This window comes from Corvus moneduloides, chromosome 7 (genome assembly GCF_009650955.1).
Source record: "Corvus moneduloides isolate bCorMon1 chromosome 7, bCorMon1.pri, whole genome shotgun sequence".
NCBI classification, from domain to species: Eukaryota; Metazoa; Chordata; class Aves; order Passeriformes; family Corvidae; genus Corvus; species Corvus moneduloides.
The window spans coordinates 28892149-28915576 of record NC_045482.1 but is presented as its reverse complement, the minus strand read 5'-3'; the positions used below and the strand labels follow the sequence as shown (position 1 = coordinate 28915576).

At 40.0% G+C, this 23428-nt stretch overlaps 1 protein-coding gene across 5 annotated transcripts; it reads right to left on the bottom strand.

The window, feature by feature from the left end:
• Nucleotides 1-1301: 1301 nt before the first annotated feature.
• SEC22A (SEC22 homolog A, vesicle trafficking protein) lies at nucleotides 1302-21504 on the bottom strand. Of its 5 annotated transcripts, none has more exons than XM_032115123.1 (8): nucleotides 21406-21504; nucleotides 17755-17986; nucleotides 16086-16289; nucleotides 14652-14815; nucleotides 13395-13574; nucleotides 8668-8786; nucleotides 5930-5995; nucleotides 1302-2482 (listed from the first exon to the last, which is right to left on the bottom strand). In XM_032115123.1, exons 3-8 carry the CDS (start codon nucleotides 16265-16267, stop codon nucleotides 2282-2284), a joined length of 912 nt encoding a protein of 303 aa, XP_031971014.1. In that variant the 5' UTR covers nucleotides 16268-16289; nucleotides 17755-17986; nucleotides 21406-21504; the 3' UTR covers nucleotides 1302-2281. The 5 variants fall into 5 exon arrangements, with proteins under 5 accessions (XP_031971014.1, XP_031971011.1, XP_031971012.1 ...); XM_032115120.1 differs by having other exon boundaries at nucleotides 13380-13574; nucleotides 21406-21503; XM_032115121.1 differs by lacking the exon at nucleotides 21406-21504 and adding an exon at nucleotides 20913-21150 and having other exon boundaries at nucleotides 13380-13574.
• Between the last annotated feature and the right edge of the window lie 1924 nt (nucleotides 21505-23428).

The window sequence follows — 23428 nt, the reverse complement described above, 5'->3', positions numbered from 1 at the left end:
TTCTAATATTACAGTCAAACTCAAACATGCCAAGAAGCCATGTTTTTAGCACCTAGTAATACCACATAATGAAGAACAGTCATGCTCATTACCTTTTCATTGTGAAATGGGATTTTTATCAGTGCTATAAAAACAAGCAAACAAAACCCCAACTGTTTTCTGTTACACTGACAGTTGCATTTATTCATTATACCTGCTAATCAGCAATTAGTTTAATGCCAGCATAACTGGAATGGAATAATGGCTCCAGATGCTATGACAAAGGAAGTTTTCAATCCTTAAAAATCTATCTTTAGGATTAGCAGGAGGGGAAGGTGCTTCAGAGAAAACAAAACTCTCTGCCAACATATAAACTGAAGAAATGATGCAACAGAAAATTCTGTACATGCACAACAACCTGAGTTAAAAACTAAGCAGTACTTGAAGCATTCATGGTAGCTTCCTTGCCTATCAGTGGAGGTGAAAACAGAGGTATAAGGATTCTTCTAGACACTACAAGCAAAATAAAACCTGGTTTTATACTTAAAAGGTAATAGCTCTATCTTTTAATCTGATTTTAAATGGTAAAGGACTGCTCTTCACCTTTCCAGAATGGTGCACCGAATGCTAATACAAGCAACTCTTGGTGCTAAGCAAAGGCAGTTTGCTGCTCATGTTCACAAATTAAATGTGTTCTTCTCCAAGTAGGGAGGGAAGAGAATTAACTGCAAAGCACCAACCCTGGAGCCTGCACACCAAGGAGGCTCCAAGGGCTTCACCTCAGACAGCAGTCTGAGACACACCACTGCCCATTGCAGTTTCATTCTCTAATTCTTCTTGGTTGCATTATGCACACTTTTCTTAACTAATACCCCATCTATTTAAAAAGAGAATAAGATAACCAGTTCCTTTATTCTTGGTCATAAAATCTGAGCCTAAACAACTTACTTAAAAACATAACATTTTGGTATGAAATGCCCAAGAAAATTTGCCTGGACCAACATTTTTTAGCACAGCAAAGCTCTAGCAATTCCCAGCAACACAAGAACATGGCAACATCCCTGCCATTAAGGCTTGATTACAACTTGTAGATAACCTACATCTATTCGTACATGATGAAACATCATAACTAACTGTCATATAAAAATAAAACCCCAGTGGAAGTGATGGTGGTACTCCATGGTTGGCTGGGTTTTACTGGTTGATTCACCAGCTTGAGGAGCATATGATGGTTCTCTCAAACATAAGTCTAGATCACAGAGGTTTTATCTCAGCACAAAAACACCCAACCCATAAAGCCAGAAGAATCAACACAATCCCTGTATTTCTTGTTTAAGCTAATCAGACTGATTTATCATTTTCCTGTCAGCAGTTGTCTATCTCAGGTTTGAGCTAATTATTCATCCATTTCTGAAGGTAAGGAAGAACATATAAAAAGAAGAACAGTATTCCAACAAGTACAAGTCACTCCATTTACTCACCAATCCCTTCTCTTTCAACCCTTCCAAACACATGAAGCGTGCAGGAATCCTGAGTTAAGTGGCAGAACTTTTTGAATAATTACAAAAAATGAACCCTATCTACATAAATCAATTTCAAAGAATAATTCAAAGGAAATAATAAATGAAAACAATAAATGAACTTATAGCACAAGACAGAGTGCCACGGGTGAAGCTGATCCCCAGAAACTGAGTTTCCAGGTTACATTTTAATTAAGAAAACATTCACATATATGTCAATGTGAAACAAAACATTCCAATATTTAGTATCTTACATATTCCACATCTAGTTTGCTAATATGCAATAGCATTATTATTACTTATTTAGCCTATTCCCTACTGCCTCACAAAGGCAAAACTGACCTTGGAAGTGAAAAGCTTTTATGATATGCGGAATATACTCTACACATTCCTCCATTAACATATAAACGTGGTTCCACATTATCATCAGATAATGTGATCATGTAATACCATCAGATAATTCCACATCAAATTATCTCCATGAATGAATGAATGAAGCTTTTTTATTCCACCAGTCCTATTCTACATATATTTCACTGCATGGATATGCTTCACTTTCCTCCTCTAGTCCCATATTCTTTTGTGTCCTTTTCAAGAAAATAAAAAAATAATTTAAAAAAAGGTTCAGCCACCAAGTGTAAAATGTCCACAAGCATCTTACATTGATTTATTAAAAAAAAAAAAAAAAGCCCCATTCAGACAGCTTCTTCTTTTGGAGAACAGCTTTACATTCCTGAGAGTAACTACTGGAAGAAGACTTGGTCTCAATGTTCCAGGACTTGTCAGACATTGTAATCAGGGGACTTCCCCTGGGGTTGTCGCAGTCGGATTTGTAAGGTAGAAAAAGCTCCCACAGTCACATGGAAGAAGAGCTGCCACAGGTTCCGCAGTTCATACAGGTACATGTTACACAGGCAGATCAACCCAAAAGTCAGGAAGGATTTGGCATTCCTCCAGCCTGTGTAGTACACAAACAGGTAACACTGTCAGGAAATAAAGAAATCAGGTTACCTCATGGAAGATAACTCCTACTGAAGAAACATATCTGGTCACTGAAAAACTACAGCCCAAACCAAGGAAAAGTCTGAATCAAACATGTAAGAACAGTATCAATTCAGCAGTCAGGAAGGGTGAAGAGCACCTGATATCAATAAAAGGTTACATTTTGCTTGCATTAAACCCTCTCTGAGAACAGTTCTCTCATAATAATTAATTACAGGCTGCAATGAGTGGCCCATGACAAAAGAAAGTGGATGTTCCTGGTAATCTCTGGTCAAAATACACTCTGTTCTATTCAAGCAGTGGAGAAGGAACAAGACCCACCAAAGTCTTCTTCAGAAAACAATGGGAAGGACAAGGACACCACCAGGGCCCCAGAGCTCAGCACAAGGCAATCCCTCAGATACCTCCCAGTGTCCTGCCAGGGATGATGCTGATGGTTACCTGGCAGGTGCAGAGGCCCACAGACGCAGACTGCCCTGCTTCAGCTGCTGCAACACTGATCACACTTGGAGAGAAATACAACCACTCTACTGTAATTCTACCACATTTTAGGGTCTGTTCTGCACACTGTGGTATAACACAGGCTGTCAGTACTGCCCAGTTTCCTACTCAGCCTGCAGCCTATTGTAACTGGAAATCTGTTCAAGTCTCTTGCCTCAATTTTTATCTCTAAAAGGACACAGCTTTTACTCAGACATGATTTTTATTTCTTCTATTGTTTGAACTACTCCCTTAACTGCTAAAAAAAAAAAAAAAAATGCTTTGGCCCTCCCCTGCATTCAGGTCATTTCTGATGAGGGAAGTTTTTTCTAAGCTTTAAGGTAGATAACAACGGTATTTAGGCTTACTTGCTATTCCAAATCTGTTCCCAGTGGATTTATAACCATGGTCACACAGATTTAACAGCATCCATCGTCAGATTATCTAAGTGCTACTTCTGTTCTTCCTGGGCATTTGCCATGCTTTATCAGTCAAAAAAACTCAATTTTCATTTTTCATGTTCCTCAAAAAAGGGCAACTGAACAGTGAAATTTATTGAGATCACTTTATATTCTACCTGAACTCTACCACTTTGTTATAAAGCATGCATTTCCACTGCAAGTGTGGCTGAGAGCAGCAAAGCTACTTGTGGCATCTGGATACCTAAATATTGTCAGAGAGGTGAGGACTGGCACCATCAGTAAGACTTGTACGTCCTTCCTCCAAAGCAAAGTAAAACTAGAGATGAATAATCTGCACGTTTCAGAATACAGACAGAATTCTTCTGAACCTGCTTGGTCATTTTGAGCAGAGTAAATGCAACCTACTTGTGCTGACAGTTTCACAAATCATATCTAAAAGAGCAATTAGTTGCTACTGGTATCTCAGCAATAAGAATTCAGATAATTTCCTAGTGTTGTCGTCTCCACTGACAATGTATGAACAAGTGTGACTGCTTCCAAGATTAAAATAAGAGTCAGGATACGCTTCATCAAAATGATTAATAAAGGCTTGAAAAAACAAATACTACAGCAGTTTAAAAATGTTACTGTAGCATGATGTTGCATGACTGTGAATTTTACTGAGGAACTGTTTCAAATTAATTCTGAAGCATACCTTTCATTGGTCTAGGTCTGAACTACTGGATTTGTCCCTTACAGAACAAATGAAAAGGCCAAAAAAACAGTCAAAAGGCCAAAATGCTGCAGTTTTAATACCTTACTATAACAAGTCCTGTTACGGAACTCCTGAGGGTTGTTTTTCTACTACTAAAGGGAAGTGTTATCAAGGCAATTACTGAGCATGCTTTTATGGAGAAGGCTCCTCTGTGTGATTTCAAAGATGATTTTGATTTTTGATTTTTTTTTTTTTAAATAAATGTTAAGAGATGACTGAAGGCTCAGCTCCTGTCCTGATGCTTTGCACTTCTGGTACAACTCAGTTTTTACTTTCCTCTTTACAAAAGACTAGAAACTATGACACAACACTAGACATGTCAGTGAGCCTAAAACATTCCATGTAAGTCCAGTTCTTTTGCCTGCACACCTGGGTTATAATTAGCATTTCTTGGAAACTAGAGACACACTGCTGTGTTGTTATTAACTGAACGAGACAATACAGCACAATGGATGCCTGGTGGGTGAATGACAGTGAAATGTGCTGTCATGCAACACAGGGAATTAACGTCCTGAGCTCTTAACTGTAGCAAAAGAACATCAGAACATGCCAGAGAACCAATATCCCTCTTAATTCTGAAAACTGACCAATCACATATTGCAGGAATGATACCAGAGGCTGGGAAACAGAGTTTCAACAGATGTATTTTGAATATTAATAAAAAGCCTGCATAGATTCTTTCTTTCAGACAGCTCTGTTCAAGGCAAACAGTAGAGGAAAGATACACATCGTCACATCTCAATGCACAGACATGAATACTTTATAAAGAATAAGGTTTCCAATTTAGGAGAGGAGGGAAAATGTGTATTTTTTACACAAAAAAAGAATGGAGGAGCTCCACCTTATTTGATATATGGAACAGACTGTTGGCATGGAAAATTAACACCAATCTAAATTATTTAAGGAAGAAGTTGATGGAAAGTCAGTAAGTGTTAAAGAACACAAGCTGCACTGTGACATTTTGCTAGAGATATATTGTAGAGAATGAAGACTACAGACAACCACCTGGACAAAAGACTGACTGAAAGGCATTTTTTATTTTATTGTCTGACACTGTACTAAACACTGGCACACAGAAACAAGTAAAAACTGCATACTCCACATGTCCAATATTAAAAGTCAAAGTAACTATAACAGCAACTGAGCATGAGAGACATAGGTTAATGTAACAGCAGTGTCACTGAATGACAAATGCCAATGGGCACCATGATACCTTGTTATAAATTACAGAGGAAAGTCAAATTCAGATGCAGAAATGGAAAACTGACAGACATGAAAACTAAGGGGAAGTGTCAGGCAGAAGGAAAACATAGTGAAAAGTGGCCACAAGCTTTGAAAATGAAGGAGATGCACATTAAGGTACCAAGTGAAGAAAATTACAGAGTGTAGTGCTTAGGTTTTACTGCATTTACTTCAAATCTGCCCAAAGGCAAGCAGCAGTAAGCTATTTATTCAGATGGTTAAGTCTACTTGAACTATGAAACTGTGACTTCAAGGAAAAAATATAACCTCCACTTCTCGTGACTTTAGAGATAATTATCTTAATTGTCTTAATCATCCAACTAGAGAAAAAATGCTGGCAAACAGAAGCTCTTTGTATCAATCTACTACTACATGATAGCTAATGATTAATGAAATAAAACAGAGCAGAAATTATTTTTTATAATCACCCTATTCAAGTATCTGTGACATTTAAGAAAACATGATGACATTTATGCATGACTGGGTAATGTTTCTAAACTTTAGTGAATTATGCAAACAGAAGAACACACCTGGTACAAACAGGCTACCGTTCCAAGAAAAAATGCAATAACATAGCTGAAATCTTCACCTTCATTCTGCAAGAATAAAACAAAAAGCCATGTTTTACAATGTTTCAGTAAAATACCAGGCATTTACAGTATGAAAGTTATGAATTACTGCATGCTAAAATAGTTTCACATAGAGATTTATAATAATTCCTTTACCACAGTAAAATGAAAGTTAGGACTAACCAGTGCTTACTTACATGTCTGTGAACAAATCATGGTGATCTGGAGTCTGACCAAAATGTTTGTGCACACCAAACAACTCCTGCCAAGATTTTCAAAAGCTTTAAAGAAGTCCAGCTCTAACACTGGACACTTACCTTCTCCAGATGCCTTTGAAAATTCAAGTCTAAACACTGGTAACTACCTTTAATAGCAACTTTGTAGAATTATGCCTTCCTAAAGCTTCAGAAAATGGGAATGAGGTAACAGAAAGGATGCAAACTGGCCACTAGGGTGGGGTAAAACTCTACACACAAAACGAAGGCAGCTTTGTGCTCATGCAGTGAGAGTGAACAGCAGCACAGGAATTTATCAGAGACTTGGAAAATAATGCTTTCTTGAAGGAAAGATGGAAAAATTTACTTAAAGTGACAGGTTTTTCTACTATGTGTTTAGAAAACAAAACAAATCCTTTAACTTTTTCAAACAAATTGTTACAGTTCCTATAGAGAGCTGAACAGAGTAAATTTACATGCTCAGTGACTATTTTAACTGCATTTCTAACAAACATCTGCAACCACCAGAAACTTTCCCAAGAAAACAATGGGTACTCGTGCAAATGTTCTTCCTTGAGAGCAAATACCACTTCGAGAAGATAGTGGTCCATTCACAAAGATGTTCAGTGTGAAGTGTGAACTTCCATCTCCAATGCTGACTAGGAAAAACTTTGCATGTCTGCACATAAAAATGACTTCCACAACACAGTAACTTCTACCCAGGACGTCTTTGCCCCAGTGCCACTGCATATCTGGTGGAGTACAGTTACAGATTGTAACAGAATTTTACTAACAGCCAAATAAAAACACTGATTATAAAGCAAACAGTAATTCAAAGAGATGCTTTTGAATGACTTCTCAGAACACGTTCCATTAACTGTGTTTTGGATTACTTCTCCCTAAACCTTGTGGATTTTTCTATAATAAAATTAATTAAGAGAAATTTTAATGGATTTTTAGTGTGCCTCATTTGTCAGAAATAAAAATTATCTTCCATCTGTACTGCAATCTATTACCTCCAGATGCAGTAACATAGAGAATAAAATTAACTGGATGTCCTGTCATCACTTAAATCGATTAATCTAACATTGGCATTCCTTTTAAAAAAATCAGCTGCAGAAAGGTAACAAAATAGTTTTAGCAACATCACACTAACTGACAGAAATCTGTTCAGTACTATTTGTACTTGGCCTAGAGACCAAGACTTACAAGGAGCAGCTGAGGAAACTGGGGCTGTTTAGCCTGAAGAAGAGGAGGCTCAGGAGAGAACTTACTGCTCTCTGCAACTACCTTAAAAAGGACGCTGTAGCAAGGTGGGGGTGGGGCTCTTCTCCCAAGTAACATGGGGTAAGATGAGAGGAAACGGCCTCGTTGCACCAGGGGAAAAATTTCTTCACTGAAAGGGCTGTCAAGCTGCCCAGAGAAGTAGTTGAGTCACCATCCCTGAAGGAATTTAAAAGCTTTGTAGATGAGGCACTTTGGAACGTGGTTTAGTGAACTTGGCAGCACTCGGTTATGGTTGGACTCAGGTCTTTTCCAACCCAAATAACTATAAAGTCCAGATAAGTTTGAATAAAAGACTATCTATCAGTCAAGCAAGAGGATTACCATTTTCTTTCAGAAAACTTCCATGGGGCTTTTAGTTTCTATGTCTATCACCATAATAACAGCCATTAAATGGTAAGGAAATCTTTTTTTTTCTTTTTGTGGCAACACACATGAACTTTCTGTGCATGCCTGCAAGCACTACCAGCATATTCACCTGAATTGCTTGAAAGCATAAACCATTATTAGTGACACTGTAGCACTTGTGAGAATACAACCAGCACAAGAAATGGAATAGAAAGAAACTGAAAGGCTACAGGGAGGGTCACAGTAGAGATTTTACAGAAAAAAATGGGTTTGGGAGACTTTGTTTGGTGAGGGGGGTGTTGTTTGAGGAGGTGAGGGGAGTTTAGAAGAAATCACTTGACTATTTTCCAACACTGATCCTTTCAGCACACAATGAGAAATAAGGTTTATTTTAAAAAACTAAAAAAGTTCTCTAAAAAACGATTTTACAGAATCTGTTTAAAGATTCCCGCTCTCTGGACTTTTCAAAAACTGCCCCGATTTTCAAAGCTGTTCATCATTTCACTCAAGTGCTTTTAAATAGCATCTATAGAAATTAAACGCCTCATACCCTGGCATAAATTTAGAAAACAGAACATTATGTTCACATCCTCACTGCTACCAAGGTACCAGGGAAGGAGCTGGCCACCCACCTTCCACTGCTGTTGAAACTCACAGCCTTGATGAATGAGGCAGCACACTCAAGGAGGATGCACAGATCACAAACAATACAGGTTTCATAACAGAGGCCTGACCTCACAAACAGTACTTCTGAAATAAAACTGGCACGACTTAGTTCATATAGCATCTTCTAAAATGAAAATTGTGATTGCTATGATGCATAACTTTTAAATTTATAAACATGTACAATACCTGGAGAAGGCTTTCTATGGCATGGAAGCCACGGATTAAATTCAAAGCTCCACATAACAGACTAAGCACAAATGAAACAATCCCTGGCAGAGTCACAGGTTCCAGACGCTGATGAGGAGCTGCAAAGCAGATCACAAAAAGATATCAAAGGTCAAAGCAATGCCTTCAGAAATTCAGTAAAATAATAATGTCATTTTTCAGTGGCTTCTAGCTCAAGAGATCACTGAAGCAAACCACAAAATGTCAAGTTTTTTTCTAAAAAGACAAATCTTTCAGCACAAGGTTTAGCAAAAAGTAAACTTTCCTCCAGTTCACATATATAAGAGTCTTGTTATATTTAGTCTTTATCTCAATATGTTCCATTTATTCAGTATGGTACTGATGGCTGCTCAAACAGGCCAGGAAATCAACAGTAAAAGATGCACTTGCTAGTGAAATCTGTCCATAATTACTAACCTGCTAAAAAGTCACGTACTTCAGAGCCTCTCTCAAAACCTCTACTCTTCGTTAACACAAATGCATTAGTGAGACATTGAGACTGATTTAGCTTGTTTGCTGAACAGAACATTTGAGGCAAAGCTATCACAGTCCCCTTCCTTGAAAAACAGTGAGTGCTACCAAAGACACACATGCAGAGACAGCTCTGAAACTTCCAGATTGTGCTTAGCCGCTTATAAGTAAAACACATTAAATTGAAACACTCTTTCTTTCCATGCACACCCGCTCTTTCAAGCTTATCTAGGGTCACAAGTATGTAACAACCACGTATGTTCCTCATTACTGTCCTTTTCCATAATGAATAACATAAAGCAAATGTGAAAAAACAATGCAAAACTCTTAACAGTCTGGGCAACACTGGGAAAACAATGGGACTACTGAGCTGCACTCAAATCATTCTGTTCAAATCAACCAAGTGTAAAGATGTGAACAATGAGGTTAATGAACTGTAACATTAATAGAGAGAGGGGTGTCAATCCTGGTTGTTTGTATTGCACAGATCCAGGAAAAAGGTTTCTCTAACAGTTTATGAAGTTACGGAACCTAAAAAAACCCCAACAAAAGCTATTTCACATTGATAAGCAGGCAGGGCTGTCTAATTATGAGTGTACAATAACACAAAAATAAAATACAGGATGAGTTCAGTTAATTCATTTGTGCTGAATTTAATAGTGTATAATTTAATAGTTGGGGGTTTTTTTTAAACAAAGGCATAACCCACGTTTAACTTTGAGAGCTCACTGCTTTTCTAACTGTAGGGCACATTACTCCCAGTAATCACTCAGTTAAGGTTAGATATGCTAGATATGCTACTTGCATACCAAACCACTCTTTCTCAATGACTCCCAACTGGTTGTTTTGTTTTGGCTTTTTTTAAACCATCTCATCTAGAGAGTGGAAAAAGCTGAGGGTGTGTATGACTGTTTTTAGCCAAAAGTAATTCTATTCCATTAACTAGTGGATAAAATTAGTTCACTGCTCTCCACTCGCAGCTCTCCAGAAAATCTCCTTTTCCCCATGTATTGGGTAACTTAAAATCATCATGAGCTAAACCAGCATTTAAAACACCTCTCTGAGAACCATGGAGGGAAAAGGATCTGGTCAGCTAAATCAAGATGGTCTACGAAGGCTCTTAAAATACTAACTTCTCTCTTATTAAAATATGAAAAAAATCCAAAAAAAATGTAAAGGACATTGTGCACCACTACTAATGTCATTAAACTCTCCAGAGACTGACAAATTTTAGTGTGACAATCAAAGCAACAAGGGTCATTTATACACAAAAAGATGAAGGCAAAACCAAAAGAATGAAGAAGGAATGTCAGAGAAGGCATGGTAAAGGACAATTGACTTTGAATTGGTACATCCATCAATCTTAGAAATATGGTAAGTGCTGTATCAAAAATTCTCAGTTCAAATAAAGCAGAAATTCTGAATTTAATGTTTACATTTAAATAAAAATTCAGGAAATTTACAGGACATGAGAAACTGCACTACTCATACGGATGTTTATTTCAAACTAAAATGTAAAAAAAAAACCCCAAACCCAAAAGCATGGAGTATACCATCAGGCAAAAAAACCCTTCAATTTGACAAATGTTCCTTCACTGTAAAAAAGCTCAGAAAATAGTAATTTTATCCTAATCTGAAACATCACACATCAGCATGCTGTGACCCTATTTCTAATGCCTGCCAACACCTACATGTACCTTTGAGGCAAGATTCCATCCATAATCTGCACACTTTATGCTTCCCACATGCAGAATTACCCCTACTCCTCACTGCAGTGCATAACTCTCTGAGGGAAAAGGCCTGCTGCTGCAAGCACTCTGCCAACACAGGAGGCCTGGACACCATACCCTGGCTACACATCCAGTTACAGTGTGAGCAAGTAAGAGCCACTGCTTCCCCACCGCCCAAACTAATGCCTCCAACTCTGCCATTCTGCATAACAAAACGAGATTTGCATCCACCTAACTTCCTACCTCTGCATGCTCTCCAACTTCATTTAACACAGTTCACTTATAGCAAGTCCTACTTTTTAACAGCACAGCATATTCAGGAAATTCCACTAGGCAAAACATATCCTTTTGTGAGAATCTGTCCTTAGAGCAAAAGGAGAAACTTGGAAGTCTAGCCAACTGAGTGGGCAGCAAACATGCAGGGAAAGTTCTTTTCAAGGGTGGAGAGAAGTGTTGAATGTAAAGAACTACAAAACTATTAGCAGACTTGCTAAAAAAGACTGTTATTCAATAGCATCTAAAATGTGAAGAGCTGAAGAAGGAGCAAAGTGCCAACCTCTCATAACGTACAGCCCTTTGATGGTGAGTTTCTACAGCAACTCAAGGAAGGAAGTGGATAACTGAACAGAGATCTATGAATTCAGAGGAAGAAGAAAGTTAAAAACAACTGAAAGAGAAACAGAAGAAAATCGACATGGAAAGAAAAGAGGACAACAGAACTACTTCTGTAAGAAGTTGTAGAGAGGTAAGTAAAAAAAAATTAGAAGATCACCTGGAAATTATTCTCAAATCTTCTTTTTTAGTAAAAAGGGAAATGGTCCCTGTGTGTTTTAATTTAGGCCTATATTACCTTCCAACACTCTTAGTCAAAAAAATGATGAAAATCACATCTCCCACTACAAGGACAACTTTTAAGAGACAGCCAATTTTGACACAGGCTGAGTTCTCTCATGCTTACTGCTTTTTCTCTTCACAGTTGCAGGAAGTTCGAATCTAGACAATTTTCAGAGCTAACCAGCTGCCACTTCTGCCACCATAACCCTTTCCACAAAGCAGGATTACACCAGAACAGTAGGAGTAAACAACAATGTAAGAAGCAAAAGTGGCAAAAGAGTGGTATCACAGCATTACATACCTTTTAAAAGAGCCCACACATGTAAAAAGATGACAAAGGTATGTACAGCGCTTAAACGATTCCATTCTTTTAAACAATTTAAACACCTTCACACTTTTCCTTTATTAATCTTTCTGAATCTAACTCTAATACTGTTAAATTGCAAATACAGAGATTGTAAGCTATTTCTACACTGTCTCATAGCACCTGGAATTCTCAGAATCAGGGCCCCAGAGTATGAACAGGGCACCCTACTGATTTTGTCTGGTTTTCATCTTCCATAGAAAGCAGTTTTCAATCTTCTAGAGTAATCCTTATGAGTAAGTACGTAGTAAGAATAATATACAGGCAAAGAGATCCTATTAATACATACATACACATAAACTGCACAAAATCTCATTTATTACAACATTGTTTAGATGTTTAGATTTACAATTGCAATTCTATGATTTATGATTGCACCCTGACACTGTCAAGTGAACAGCATCAATGTGTGCCTTCTCAGAATAATTTAGACACAGAGGTACTTTTGGGAAAAAAAAAGGGAAATACATTAACTAATTAAAATCAACACTTCCTTCCATTATATTTATGATTTTGCTTCACTAAACTTGGAGAACTGAAATCAGATGATGTCAGTTTCACATGTGGAGTCCATGTACCAGTGCAAGGATTTGGCATTTTCTTTCTGTCCTGCTGGGAAACATCTGAGGGTTGGCCTCAAACCAATTCAGAAGATTCACTTAATAGCACAAACCTTTAACCCAGCTCAACCCTGCAATTCCACATTTAACTCCTACATGAAATAAATGAAATTCGTTTAAAAAAATTAACAACTGCTTAAATGAAATTGGCAGTTTTGTACAAAATTGCAATTCTTAACATGGTACACAGGGCACTCATTTTAGACAGTGCATCTTTCAGCCAGCAGAGCTCTTTGGATTTTCACCATTGCAAAGGCTTCCAACAGAGATGCTTCTCCCTCCAGCTGCTCTAACTCCTGACACTGTCCTCAGCTTATGACAACACTGAGTCTTACTGGACAGAAACAATAAAAATTTTCAGAAATCTTAGAAGGTCAGAAAAAGATCATCTTCTTGTGAAGTGCTCATCTTCATTTGCAGGGATTTTTTCCTTCAATAAAGCCATACACTTAAGAAACCCATTTCTCCCTCTGAGTGCCTTGGGAAAGTAGGCATTTGGAACAGGGAATAAAACAGACGTCTGAGCTAAAATACACATTAGGTCATTCCAGCTTTACGTTTTAGAAACACGAAAAAAAGCTTTTTTAAGAAAAACAATGAATTTTGTTGCATCTGTCTCATTTAAGGATACAACTACAGAAGCCTGGAACTTACCTGCAGATATCTTACCAGTATTCTTATACTCCCCCACAGATATATGGGAAAAGCCGTTGGCTGAACGAAGTTCTGACACAGAAATTTGGTACGGTGGTCTCAGTTTGATTTCTGTCTGCATATCAGCAAGATTCATCTTTGTTGACAAAGAACGTGTGTTGTTGTATCTCTGTTTGGTCCTCTGAATGAAATTATCTGTGCAAAATTTAAAATAAAAAAGTGGGGTTTTGTTAATTACTTAATCCAGGACCATGCATCTTTTCAGTTCACAAATTGAAATATATTGTTTGAAATATTTGTATTTATCTTGGATTTTAAACACTATTTCTGTTTTGTGCCTAATACATCATGGCTTATTTAATTCTGCAGTTCAAAAAAAATTAAGCTCTAAAAATATAATTACATAGTAACTGTGAATAAACTAATGACTTTTCATTGCATGAGACCAAATGCATTTCTAATACAATGGATTTACTGCCTTATTCTAGCTTTTCTGTTAGTTTAGTAAATATCCTTATGAAAAAATTATGTTGTGGAAGAAAAAAATTGTTCATAGAAATTTTCAAAAGGAGGACAATAATGTTATATAGAAATTGTCAACAACTGACTGACTGAACTATAGACAGAAATTAACCAACTGGAATATCTTCCCCCATGTTTCTAAAATTGTTGTTCTTCTTGCTCTAATGTGTTTTATAAGAATATCCAATTACAGTAATTTCTAATATATAGTACTAAAGCAACATAAATTAATGGAATTCATAACAGCTGTTACCTGGTATATATGAGATGCATTTGGAGTCTGAAGATTAAATGCTTCCCTACATGTTAGACAAATAAAAATTTCTCCCTTTCATGTATTGAAGAAAAGGTAGCATAGCTACGAGCTAACATGAAACTGAGAAATTTCACTTGAGAAATTTCTGAAGCTCAATGACTTCACAGGTTAAGTATTTCAACAGGTATGAAGTCAAACAACTCCTAGTAATATTATCTAGAAGACGAACTCCAGAGTTGGTCACACAAGGCTTAAACCAAAACCTACTGGAATGAACAGAAATAAGTTTGGACAAAACACTAGTAGCCTAATTTAATGCCCCCAGAAGAATTTCTTTATTGACTCTAACAGGAGTTAAATCAGATTCTAAATCCACCTGAAACAGAGCTATAAACTGCTTTGGACATTTTTTTTGTGTGTGCACTAAGTTGCATCTATTTAAATACTCATTTGTCTTAGTATGAGAATGAAGGGGGGAAAAGTCAGATCCTTACCAAACTCTATGAAACAGTACGGTCTGATAGCAGTATTTGTCTTCATCATATTGTAGGTAGTGATGAACTCCTTCTGAAGCTCATCCAGGAAACAGAAAGCCAGGACACTGGGATAATTTTCAGTGCACAACATCATATAGCTTACTCCCAGAGAACTTATAAAGCTAGAATTGAGAAAACATATTCAAAATTTCAAATTTAAATCCAGTGAATTAACTGCTTCTCTAGTCTGATCTCATATTCTATAATCAGAAAAACAAAAACTTATCTGGGGCAGCAAAGGAATAAATGTTTACTGAAAAGTCCAACACTATTCTAGAAGAAAAACAAGTTACTTTTACGTGATGTTTTACTTGAACACCACAATGTAGAATCATGTAAGAAGCTGTATTACACACATGTGAAAGAGAAAACAAGAAAGCTTTTAGGATGCAGAAACACAGCAGGTTTGTCCCATAACAGCTTTACACTCATCTCAAATGTACAATATCTGAGCTGGTACAGCCCAAAAATGCAAAACCTTATTTTCAGATTGGGGGGGTAGGGCTGTTGGTTCTTTCTAGAACATGGGAAGAAATAAAACTGCTCTGCAGAATGCAGAATTAATAATTCTCAAAAGATAGTTGCAAGGACAACCAGAGATGGCAAATACGAAATCAGAAAAGGACAGTTTTCAATATACATATTATTCCCTGTTGGATTTAGGCTATTCATTAGCGTTTTCATCAGGTTTTCATGATACATTCAAATATCTTCAAAATCTTGCTGAATAACTTACAGTATTAAAACTAATCAAAGACAGAAGTAGTAAAAACTATCCTGATGAAGCCTTACATCTCATTCTTAAAAGTTTATCAGTTTACAGGCCAACTACAGTTGGCCTGCTTAAAAAAAAAAAAAAATGACTGAAACAATTTAGTCCAATCTAGGCCTTAATCCAAGAAACGCTGGAAACTCACATATCAATGGGAGATGGAGAGGGCTCACCAGGATCATTCTAGGATCATTCACGTGGTACACTTTCCACCACTGTAACTTCTACATGGTTACTAGAGGCTAAGATGAAATTATTCACCTCATTTAAAACATCTAAATTAGAATCAGAATTAAGGTCAGATAAAGTGTAAGTGAACTATAACCAATAAAAAGTTTCTTCCAAATATCTAATCCAAACCTATTCTTTCAATGTAAAGCCACTCTTCCTATGATGTTGTCCTATGATTTGGTGCCCTTGAAAAGGAACTTCCATGGAAGTTTGTGTAGGTTCAAATCTTCCTACAATTTCTCAGTTTTGAATCAGTTCTAAATTTCTGCTACATAAATAGTGCCAAGAATCTTATTCTGATTAAACGTTTCTAATGTGAACTGTTAACTTTTTAACTTACAGACACACATCACCCAGGATGTTGCAAATACACAAATTAGAAGCCTTACTTTATATTATACTGTCCAGTTTTCAGAGTACATCTGTCAGGAAGCTGAGAAAGTTTTTTTGAGAGCATTTTAAAATATTTTCTACATTCTTGCATTCCCGTGCTCTGGTCATAATCAGTAGATGCAGACAGTGGGAGTCCATCCCTCACACGGACCACAGAGGCAGATAAAATCATAGACATTGCCAACAGAGTTAATGACAACCTGCAACAAAACACATCAGGAGGAACCAGAATTAAGGTAAAAGCAGAAACAACAAAGTCAACTGTGATGAATCAAACTTCTCAAGCTGTACACTGGGTTCAGGCTTCAACTGGGGCACAGTGAGGATTTTCAACTATAACTCAGACTAGTCTTAACTGAACAGGACCTATTAATCTACACAAGCCACGAAACAGTTCTTCAAACCTTACATTAAATCAAAACATTCAAAAGTTTAGCTAGAGAAGTATTAAAACAAGGATTACTTATCTGCTAAGCATCAGTACACAAATTTTTTCTCCTACAAGTGGGCGAACTGCTAGAATTTATATGAAGCCAAAAGCAAACACTTCCTCAGCTCTTAACACTGCTCAGCAGACTCCTACCATATACTACACCTATCACTTCAGACACTATGAAAAAATATTTTTGCCTCCCTCGGATGATGGTACTCAAGTTCCATACAGTCACAAACTGCAAAAGGAAACAGATTTCTGGATACAGCTGAAATATGCTTTTGTGTGTGATACTGACATGTTTACAGCACCTTTCAAACTATGACGTTAAGGGTGCTTTACAAGCCTCAGCAGCTGAAGGACTGTATTCTCGCAAGTCAGAAATCCAAAATTTTCCCAAAAAACCACTGCCTCTTCACAAAAGAGAGGAAATAGCTGGTTTTTTAACCTGAACTCTAAACTTCTCTATTTCCCACTCCCCAAAGGTTATATATCCATTAGAATACTTAACGAATAATCAACAATATTCAGGTTTTTCAAGGTTATTTACTCCTCAGAGAAAAAGAGGCATATAATAATTTAAGCACTGAAAATGTGTTGTCATTTTCAGTTTAATAAATTCAGCTTCATCAGCAGTCAAACTTCAACCTCCTTTGAGAGCCATCACATTAGCTGAATAAATTCCAAGTTAATACCCTCGTATTTTACTTGTACAGCACATCAGACTTCCCCAAAGCTGTAACAGCAGTGGAGGCCACTGTTAACTGCAGTCTGATGAATACCTTGGGGCTTTTATCAGGTGCTCTTGTTATTTCAGCACTTCACTAGAGAATGCCCTCCTGAACAAAGTGCTTCCATCAGCTGGACACAGAAACAGAAAATAACCCCTACTCCAAGACTTCCTCTAGATAGGCCTGCTGGCATGAAGCATTCAAGAAACTAAACCCACAGTTCTAGAAACTTTTACCTATCTCTGAGTTCATGCACGCATTCCCAGAAGGACGATGCACACAGACTCATTTTCTTAACTATGCTGATAACCATACAACCAAGGCAGAAGCTCAAGAGCACGACAAAATTGCAGAGTAGCTTAAAACTGTAATGGTTCTCTGACAATAACCATTTTTACTACTTGGAACTCAATCCTGACAGGGACTTTTGGGAGCTGTATCAATATAAACAAAAGAGCAATGATGCAATAGCAAAGTTTAAATACCCCTTCATTAACTTACTTGCACAAAATGTAATTTCATGGATCTGCATTTCCTCTGATGAAACAAATAACTTTTTTAGCACCTAACATGAAGAAAGGAATGTAGCTCCATGTCCTGTTTCAGGAAAAGGCAGTGAATAGGACTGCACTGCAGGAGAAACCCAGAATCCCGTAGCCAGATCTCAGAAGCAAAAATATTATTCTGTTCACTTTTTAAATGATCTCGATGGTTAATGTTCATGTTGAGCTATCTGATGAGATAAGAACAAACAGAAAAAGTTAGTAAATAGATTTACTGGCTAACAACATTCCTCAGCTCTTTTTGTGAGGGCATACATATTGGAAAGGCCTGAACATAGCCAAGGGAGATTACTCAAAAGATACTCAAAGAAAAAGAAAACTAGAATAACATGGATATTAAAATGTTTCTGTGTTCTTTAAGAGAAGTTCAGGAAGTCCCATCACTTGAGGCACTTAAAATGGGAAAGCAAGTTATTTGTCTCCACAGTACAGGAGTAACTCAGGTTTACACAACCTTTGACTCTGAATCCTATCATTCACCTCATCCACTGTTTAATTAATCCATAATCTCCTCTGCTCAGAACACTTCAGGAATGTAACACAGAACAACCACAGCTGTATTTCCAAAGCATTAAGGTTTTCAGTGCTCAATCTCATCACAGTTGCTTTGCTCCTACAACTAAGGACAAAGAACATCAATACCACTAACAACAGCATGTATGCACACACAACAGACAAAGCAAATGATAAAGACATCTTTAGAGGTGTTCTTCCAACTTTTATGTCTATTCTCTGTGTAAATAAATATTTGCATAAATCTTGAACAAAACTTTCTTCAAGACTCCTACTTATATTCAGAGAAATGCAGGCTCTATAACAGAAGATAAGCCTCAATTGAAACCTGCCAATTCTCTTAATATACTACGAAATCACACAAGGTAGAAATTGTGTTGAGCTGAAGATCTTAACACCAGTCAGGTTTTGTTACCATCATCTTAAAAACCCACCCAGTGAAAATACGAACTTTTTCCTCAGCTTCCCAACAGCGAAATCAGAAAGCTATCTAATAATCAAAGTTAATAAAAGAAAATTACTTCGTTTGGAAGATCATACATATGTCAAGAGATGTATAATACACATACTGCAACAGAACACTCAGCCTTACCTGAAAAAGTATTAACAAAGAAAAAAAGTTTACTAAATCTACTTTACCCAGCTCTCAAAACAATACAGCTTTACACAAGGAGCCAAGTGGTAAATTTGATATGCACATATAGATTTAGAGATAGAAGAAAGATAAGACCTATCCCTAGATGTCTTTTTTAAACATCAAGCTTCAAAGCTGCATGAAGTAGTTCACCAAATCATTACAAATTTCATATGTTTTCCTCCAAAAAATTCTATATCCCTCCATCACCTGAAGATGAGAAAAGACTGCATTTCCAGTACAAATGGTCTATAAATCTATTACAGGTGCAAGGAAATTAACAGGGGTTGGGTTCACTGTCCCATTCCATGACAGAATTGTGGAATAACAAATCCAGCCAGCAGGTGTTTGGCTCACAGGTATCACAGAGGGTCCCTCCCAAAACATGTCACCAGCCAGTGGAACCCCATGTCACAGGCTGTTGTCTGTGCTACAATGTTATGTGATTTTAAGAGGCAACTGGAAAAGTTCACAGAAAAACTACCAGGGGTACTAAAACCAAATCACAACCCTTTGCTCAGCGGGATTCTGACCCCCACACAAACACCAACAGAGAGAGTACATCACAGAAGCACTACTCCACGTTTGCATTATTCTTGTTTCCCTTAGTTAGTATCTACTTCTGCCCCACCTTTATTAATTTCCCCTTACAACCCTTCACAGCCCTTCCTGCAAATGAGGACTGGGAGAACTCGTGGAAAAGAGGAGCATGGAGAAATCTGGCCACAGACAGGTAAGAGTCAGCAGAGTGGCTATTGCTCTGTTACTTCACCTTCCCTAGAGCTGTCCAACTCCTCATGCACATGTCAGCATCCACGGTTTCACAAGTAGGAATTAGCACATGTGCCTGGTTTCATTTTCTACCATGAACGAGAAACCTCAGGTGATGGAAACCAGAGCCTGTTTCACTGTACTTTTTTTTTAAGACATATTCAATTATCATGTTGCTTATTGCTGTGTTAAGATGGTATTTGATCCTGAAGCAGCACCTAGAAAAGTCCTAGGAACACTGAAAACAGAAAGTGGAACATTCCAGCCTTTTGTAACAAATTGGTTCTAACTTGTGAACTGACAGTTAATTGCTTTACATCTATCTGACATAGTCTTGTAACACTTTTGACAAGTGTTTGAAAGTGACCTGTGACTATGATTTGTTCAGAACACTTCACCTTAAAAAAGTCTAGCTTTCTCAAAATTCTGAGCAGATCTAGTGTGATGGCAAGCTTACCCTCCTGCACCTGACACCCTTCAGCACCAACTTAATCACTGCATTTCTTGCTGGGATGTCTGCCACTCATGAAAACCTTCTATAAAATATAAAATTGGGAAGTAGGTGCAAGCTGCACTCCTGTCCGACACAGAATGAAAACAAAACTTCTGTGTTTAGCTCAAGTGTACCTAATACTGTTGGACAATTTATTGTCCCCACTTCTGAGGGTTGTGACAGCTGCATTGCACAAGCAGGAGCCAGAATTTTTTCACTCTATAGCATACTTCAGAAATTCGTGTTACAAACTGGAGCAGTACAGAAGGACACAACAAATAAAGCTACTTTGACATCATCAGGTATGATGAGACAAGGCAATAATCCTAAACCACGAGTCAATATAATCCTTTCCATAAAGCCAGGGGGAGAGAGATCTCAGAGGCAAAACCAAGATTCACAAAATCAATTAGTCTGGAAAAGACCTCTGAGATCTTCGAGTTCAACCTGTGACTGGACACCACCATGTCACCAGCCACCACTAAGTGCCACGTCCAGTCTTTCCTGAACAGGTGGCTCCAGGCACAGTGACTCCACCACCTCCTTGGCATCCCAATCCAACACATAATCACCCTTTCTAAAGAAATTCCTCCTAATGTCCAAACAATTCTGAAAAACTAAGGAAACGGAACAAGCTGCATCCCAAAGTTTGGGAGCCGGACCCTTTCACCTACCACCTACTTACGTGGCAGCTCCGACACGACCATCTGCAGCCGCAGCAGAAGCGCTGACTCAGTGGTCACTGACTTAGGCGGATCCGCACCGCCCCAGGTCACAAAACTCCTGCAGAGCCTGGAGAGCGGCGGAGACCCCTACACACAGCGGGCTCCTGCTGCCAAGCGGCACTTGCAAGGACCCCGAGCGGCCCTCGCTGCCTCCCGAGCCCGCCCTGCCCGTGGCAGCGGTGCTGCCGCCGCCACTACCACCACTCCCCGTGACGGCGGCGGCGCCCCGCGCCCACCGCGGCTGAGGCGCGAACGCAGCCGGCCCCGAGGCTCCGCGGCCGGGCCTGGGGCCGGCAGGGGAGGGCAGGCGGGAGGGGAGGGGAGCGGAGGTGAGGGGAGGCGAGGGCCGCGGCGCGGGCAGGGCCGGGGGGGAGGGAGGCGGCGGCGGCCGCGGCTCCCGCCCCGCCCGCGCCCCTCAGGGCGCCCGCCCCGCGCGGGGGGCGCGAGCCGTACCTGGGCAGCGGGGCGGCGGCGCGCGGGTCCCGCCGGGCATTGTGGGAGCGGACACGTCCGCGCGCGCCGCAGCGCCCTCGCGCGTTGCGGCCGCGCCGCTGCGGGGCGGGGCCGCCCTGAGGGGCCTCCGGGAGCTCCCGGCGCCGTCGGGGCCCGGGGCCGGCCAGCCCCGCTATCAGCCCCGCTATCAGCCCCGCTATCAGCCCCGCTATCAGCCCCACTGTCAGCCCCGCTGTCGGCCCCACTGTCAGCCCCGCTGTCGGCCCCGCTGTCGGCCCGCGGAGCCTGCGCAGCTGCGGTGGAGGATGCGGGGCGGCTCCGGGGCCGCTGTGTACGAAGGGGACGCCGCTTCCGCACGGTGCCGGCGCCTCTGTGCCCCTGTCCCTGCCGTGCAGGGATCCCGGACGTGGGTGTCTCACACCGCCTGGGCGGGAGCAGCCGAGCCACCGCCAGCGCTGCCTCGCACAGCCTTGGCTGAGGCTGAATTTGTCATAGAATCAGTCTGGTTGGAAAAGACCTCCGGGATCATCGGGACCAACCTATGACCCAACACCACCATGTTCTGAGTACCACATCCAGTCTTTACTTTAACACCTCCAGGAATGATGACTCCACCACATCTCTGGGCAGCCCATTCCAATGTCAAATCACCCTTTCTGTGAAGAAATGCTTCCTAATGTCCAACCCGAACCTCCCCTGCTGCATCTTAAAACTGTCCTCTTGTCCTGTGCCCTGGGAGGAGAGCCCGAGCCCCACCTGGCTCCAGCCTCCTCTCAGGGAGTTGTAGGGAGCGATAAGGTCACTCTCGAGCCTTCGCCAGAATAAGTCGCTCTGTTGTCAGCACATCTGAGCTTTAGGAGCTGTGCTCTTTGGGTTCTCCCGTGTAATAACTTCTGACTGCAGCTGGCAGGTGTTCACCAGGTTTAATGGATCACACAGCCCTTGGCATATGCCTGGCGCTGTGTGAATAACCAGAGGGGTGTTTGGGGTCCTCTGCCGGGGCAGCAAGGACGACTGCTGGCACGTGTGGGATGGGGATGGAGTAGCCACCAGGAAAAGTGCACTGAGATGATACCAGCTGCTAGGCTACTCTCACTCATTTCCCAACAAATCAACTGGGCATGTTTCAACAACAAATGACAATACAAAAGTGAAAGTTTGCAATCCTCATTAGTAACCCTAGAGTGAGGTTCGTATTTTGAAACTACTTTCTTTACTGATACAAGGATAATTTTCTCCCTGTACCACTCTTCACTGTTTTCGTACCAGATCACACAGTTTTAGTCTGTTGGCTCAAATCTCAAATGAAAACAGCTTATTTCCTTGCTAACGCCTTTTAATTTCTCCTTCCATCTGTTACTACTTCACTATCCAAGTGCCTGTAGCACTGCAGTGTTGGGATAGAGGTAACACACCTCACCCTCTGGACTCTCAGGCTCTGCTGGGCTCTACTCAGGGGCAAGGGGATCAGGAGAATGGTGCTGGATCTCTCCAACCTCAAGTCTGCCTTCTCCAAGCAATTTTAAGTGGACACCTATGGCAACCCTGGATATCAGTGGGACACACCTCACTCCCTACTCCAGTGATCCAGGTGAGGAAAAATGATCTCTTGGGTCTTAGAACCAGGAGTAAGTTGCTATTGCTGGAGATTAATCTCACCCTTTCAGCCTCCAGGCCTTCTTCTCTGTGCTTCAAGCAAAGCTCAGCCAAGCTGAGGGCTCGAGCTCTCTGAGTCAAACAAGGCCACTGCAAGGAGTACAAGATTACCCGTGACTCTGGGGCTGAGTAACAGAGGGAAAATTGGTAAAAAGGGAGAAATTGTATTTAGAGCAGACTCAAGACGGGGAAGTGGTGGAGCATTGGGGTCAGAAGATGGGGCTGTGTGGAGATGTGAGAGAGGAAGGAAAGAGCAGGTGAGCAGGGGGGCCACAGCAGGAGAGGTCACCTGCTTGGTGAGGTAGTTTTTTTCTGAACATAAAAGCTCAAGAAAAAGTGATGTCCTGGAGAGTCTTTCCTGAGCATC